At 51.8% G+C, this 4773-nt stretch overlaps 1 protein-coding gene across 2 annotated transcripts; it reads left to right on the top strand.

Annotated features, from left to right (window-relative positions):
* Nucleotides 1-351: 351 nt before the first annotated feature.
* LOC100501416 (uncharacterized) lies at nt 352-3350 on the top strand. 2 transcript variants are annotated; one of them, NM_001362570.1, is made up of 9 exons: nt 352-1167; nt 1270-1338; nt 1434-1516; nt 1815-1867; nt 1961-2082; nt 2168-2195; nt 2304-2650; nt 2747-2870; nt 3026-3336. In NM_001362570.1, exons 1-9 carry the CDS (start codon nt 769-771, stop codon nt 3154-3156), a joined length of 1356 nt encoding a protein of 451 aa, NP_001349499.1. In that variant the 5' UTR covers nt 352-768; the 3' UTR covers nt 3157-3336. The 2 variants fall into 2 exon arrangements, 1 of the variants encoding a protein (NP_001349499.1); NR_156725.1 differs by lacking the exon at nt 2168-2195 and having other exon boundaries at nt 3026-3350.
* Nucleotides 3351-4773: the final 1423 nt, after the last annotated feature.

Here is a 4773-nt window from a genome sequence, read left to right as displayed (position 1 = left end):
GGCCCAAGTATCATGTGAGCTTTTAGTTATACATCATATCTTTCGTAATCAAAATTAGCTGGGCCCAGAACGTCGAACGGCCCATTCACCGAAGACTCCCAGGACAAGCAGCGCAACTAGCGCGAGTCGATGTTTCTAAAAAGAAAAAAAAAATAACGAGTCGATGACTCCCCCCATAATTTCCTTTTTCTCGTCCCCGTCGAATCCGCATCGTGGAGCAAATCCACCGGAATCCGGACTGGATTGGATTGCGGCATCCATTCCATTCGCATTCGCATTCGCGTTATGCATTCCAATCGCGGCCGCCGTCGCTATCCTCGTAGCACTCGGCCGTGCTTTGCTCGGCCCACCCAACCCCGTCCCTATCGCCCCCCATCGTCTCCCTCACCACCAGTCACCACCGCCAGCTCCCCGCCTCTGCCTCCTCCAGGCGACCAGGCCCCCAGCTTTGGCGTCGACGGACAGATACAGCGGCGCCATTTCCAAAGAGAGACACAGATCGCGCTGCCCAAGGAAAAGAAGCCGCGCCTTCTCCCCTCTCCCTTCTTTCTTCCCTTTTATTGACGGGATCGTCCGCCGGTTCCATTCCAACACTAATTCCTCACGGGGGTTCCATTTGGATTCGGCCTGGATCCGCGAGATCAAGAAAAACGCCTGCAATTAAACTGCCAAGATTAACAAGAAAAATATAACCAACCTTGATTGGCTGCAATAATCTTTCTTCAAAAAAAAGGAGAGAGCCTTCGGCGGCGGCCGATCTTGGCTCGGATGGCAGCGCCGCCGCAGCCGCTGGCGTCGCTGGACTACTGGCGGTGCTTCTTCAGCGGCGCGCGGGCTAGCATCTTTGACGCCATCGACGCCGCCATCCGAGTAGCCGCCGCCGACCACCCCGACGCCCTCCGCGCGCGCCGCGACGCCATCGCCGAGCGCCTCTACACCGCGATTGTCGCGCTTCCTGCAACACAGGAGGCGCCGGGGCAGTCCACCCCGGGCCAGCCGGCGCTCCTCCTTCCCGAGGGCGCCGCCAGCGTGCCCAGCCTCTGCAGCTCGGACCGCGCCGAGGTCGTCAACAACGACGGCGGCGGCGCGCCGCTGACCAACAGCGATGACGACGTGGTCGCCGAGGCGTTCCGTATCAAGGCGGCTCTCTCCAATGCCCAAGACAAGGTTCGCCCATTGTTTGTTTGTTGATTCTGTTCCTGATTTGTTGGTGTTGGCATCAACCGCTTCTGTCTGATCGATTTTGTTGTGGGTTCAACTGTCCTGCAGTCGGAGGCCGAGTTGCTAGAGCTTCTGGGGAGGCTGGGGCAGCTGGAATTCACGGTGGACGCCATCAGGGTGAGCCGTGATGAGAGTGAACCTACCGCTGCATGTGCTTGCTTGATGAACTCTTCTATGTGCCGTCCTTCATATATCTCGAATCACTTGTATAGGCTACTGGGATTGGAATGGACGTGAGACCGTTGCGAAAGCATGGCTCGAAACAGATTCGGCAACTCGTCCGATCGCTCATTGAGTAAGCTACTTGTGCTTTTCCTTGCCCAAAAATGTCTATTTGTTTATACAAAAGTGCTTCACGTACTATCCATCCCTGCGACCAACATTAATCTACGGCTATTGCTGTCTTTTATTCTGAACTAATGAATCATGAGCTATTAGTACTAGTCATATCTGAGTGTACCACTGGAGTCATGTATGCAGCAGTGTTTTTGTTTAGATTACCTGGCTATCATTTTAGGCACTGGTTTGTTCTTACGCAGCTTTCTTGTATTCACATGCTTGATGTTATGCTTGATCTGAATCTGAATTTGCAGAGGTTGGACGGCTACTGTTAACGAGTGGATGAACAATGGAGATCCCGTTGTAGGTAAGGAATACAGAAGTCAATGTACTCTTCACTGTTATGCTCTTCCTACTCTGTCCTTAATTTAGTATCTAATCTAGCTGAAATAATTGTCAGATCATACACCACAATCAGTGGATGCTTCTTGCCTGGATGAGGAAGAAGGGGGTCTGCCATCCCCTCCCATGGATGAGGCAGCCTTGTTTGCAGCACCATGTACCTCAATCGAGCTATCCGAGGTACCGGGCACAAACTCCACTCCATCTTTCCTTGTATTACTATATCTGTCAATGTTACAGCTGAAACTCTGCATCGGTTTTGAAGTTCTTCGATGAAATGGATGACGACGGAAGTGAGTAATCGCACTTCCTGGATCACACACCACATGCCCTGGCGACTCTCGGTTACATATTGCATTGACCTCACTCACTCCTGTCCCCCCTCCCTAACTCCTGCACAGATATTAGGGCCGACGTCAAGGACGGCGGGCAGCGTAATCCGGCAAGCCAGGAGTCGGTCAGCAAGCAGTCACCTACGGTCCAGCAGTATGACCCAGAGCAGAACTGGAAGCTAGACCAGTCTGCCACGAAGCAACTGCGACCAAACGAGGCATTCGGCTGGCAGACAACGCAGCGGTCGAATTCGGGGGCGCAAGCGAAGGCGTCGAGTGCGGCTTTTGGTCCAGGGAGACCTCAGGCGTCGCAGATGGGGAGGCCGAGATGCTCGGAGGTGAAGCCAGAGCAGCAGCAGCAGCAGCAGCGAGACGTCTCGGTGGCTCAAAGAAGACCGAAACCGACAGTGCCTAAGGTAAGCGTGTATCGGTGTTGTGGGCAGCTTGCTGTATCCAATTGATGCATGTTTCTGCTACTAATGGCGTAAATTATTGTTCCACTGCCGATGCAGCCGCCGCCAACTGAGCATGATGAATATCCAGTCCGCGCGAAGCAACAGCAACAGCTTGCAAAGGATGGCAAGCTGGAGGCTACGAAGCGTAAGCTACAGGAGGGTTACCAAGAATTCAACAACGGTAAGTTAGCTCGCAGAGTTACAGTGTTGGTATGATGTTTAGTTTAGCCATTGACCAGCGCGTAGTTCTGCAAATCGCACTGCATTTCTCTGACTGGTCTTGGCCTGGAGAGAAAGCAAGATGAATGTTGTTGACGCCGCCGTCGTCAAATGCAGCGAAGAAGCAGCGGACGATCCAGATGGTGGATCCACAGGACCTGCCGAAGCAAGGGAGCCGGAACCTGGCGCTGAGCGGCAAGCCGAGGAACAGCAGCAACATCAGGAACCGGCTGGCCGTCCGCCGCTGACGCTGATCCCGTCCACCCCATCCATGCTTTTCACTAGTTCTGGAGACCCGCCCTGCTTGTATACTATAACCTGGATATATGGATCAGTCTAGCGTTTCTTTCTTTTGGGGTCCAGCACCATATACACATATACTTGTAGCCCCCCTCTAACGTCTTTGTCTTGGGTCATACTTATAGAGATATATTAACGGTGCATTACATGGATGTAGATTTATAGTATATCGGTGTTCCGAGGCCTTGTGTGCCTCTTAGCTTTGGTCTGTCATGCAATTATGCAAATGCAGATGTGTGTGGTCTGTGCTTGCACTTGCAGTGAAAAAAGGACCGGAAACAGTTAAGCACACTGCACACACACTGGCCTCCTTTTGGGGGCCAGAGATGCCTGCTGTGGGGGTTCTGTTCTGTCGCTTGCAGCACTGAACGAACGGAGCTGGTACTATCATCAGAAGAGTGTAGCTGGAGGCTTGGACCAAGATGTATGGAGCAAGAGCACAAAACAGTGGGCATGTTTGGGGGCTGGGTCCTTCCAGAACCGAGTGGACCTTGCGCCGACGAGCGGGTTTGACCGCCACGGCCACGGGTAGCTTCCAAGCTCAGCCAGACCGCCACCTTCCATTCCATGGAGTGGAGACAGGTCGCTGTCCGGTGTCGACACAGCTCGTGTTTCATGGCCTGTGGTGGGCGCCGTGGCCCGGGGGGGCGGCAGCTTCGGTGCATGTGGATACCGGTGGTGCCGTCACTGTTGCGCCGGCACCGCCGCCACCGCCGCGCATGTGGATACCGGTGGTGCCGTCACTGTTGCGCCGGCACCGCCGCCACCGCCGCCGCCTGCCTTCCTAAAGTAGACTAGATATATGCCCGTGCGTTGCCACAAGGCGGGGAAGCGGGTGGAGCGACGCCTACACTGTAAATATAATTATTGTTTATTTCTAAACATTAAGATACATGTGGTCTGCTGGTTAGACCTAAATTTCTAGAGCAAGGGGCGTAAGTTTGTGCCCATATTAGGTTCTTAATAGATAAGATAGTGAGTTGCCCGTGCTAATGCTACGACCTAATTTGATAAAACGTTAATTAAATACCTGATATATTATAATTGGCCATCGTGCTTCTCTCATGGTGCTCGATTCGTCTTGGTGCTAACTGCAATTCACCTCCCAAAGCTTTTATCAAGCCATTACTCAGAAGTCTTTACACATGCTCACTTAAACAGTTCCCGGCTACTATTGCGGAAGGGTTTTACCATAAGACTTGGTAATTTTCTGGCACTTCTGGCCACCACATTTTTGCATTCCTGATTAGTTTTGCATGCAATTTGGGCAAAGCATGGGCTAAATATAATTTGGAACTTAGAAAAGGGTGACAAAATAACTTTTAAACTTGTCATTTCAATCCACATCCAGTCACCAGGAAAGAACTGAGCTAGAGGTTAAAACATCTTTCGATAGGCATATCTACATCAGATGAGGCTAACATAATATAGTTGTCATTAACCTAGCCACCTAAATCTAAAGAACTTTGTGCATATATATTACATAGCACGACAACATTCATCAAACATGCTGCATCCTCTCTTGAATCTGTTAGTTGAAGTTCAGGCTTCACAGTTAGGCCACT

Source organism: Zea mays, chromosome 9 (genome assembly GCF_902167145.1).
Source record: "Zea mays cultivar B73 chromosome 9, Zm-B73-REFERENCE-NAM-5.0, whole genome shotgun sequence".
NCBI classification, from domain to species: domain Eukaryota; kingdom Viridiplantae; phylum Streptophyta; class Magnoliopsida; order Poales; family Poaceae; genus Zea; species Zea mays.
The sequence above is the reverse complement of the archived record's forward strand: the minus strand, read 5'-3'. Positions and strand labels throughout refer to the sequence as shown.

Excerpts from the sequence above, each read along its gene's own strand:
- LOC100501416 (NM_001362570.1), top strand. The coding sequence starts at position 769 with ATGGCAGCGCCGCCGCAGCCGCTGGCGTCGCTGGACTACTGGCGGTGC. Across the intron at positions 1,168-1,269 it reads TCTCCAATGCCCAAGACAAG|TCGGAGGCCGAGTTGCTAGA; the intron begins GTTCGCCCATTG and ends ACTGTCCTGCAG. Across the intron at positions 2,871-3,025 it reads TTACCAAGAATTCAACAACG|CGAAGAAGCAGCGGACGATC; the intron begins GTAAGTTAGCTC and ends CGTCAAATGCAG.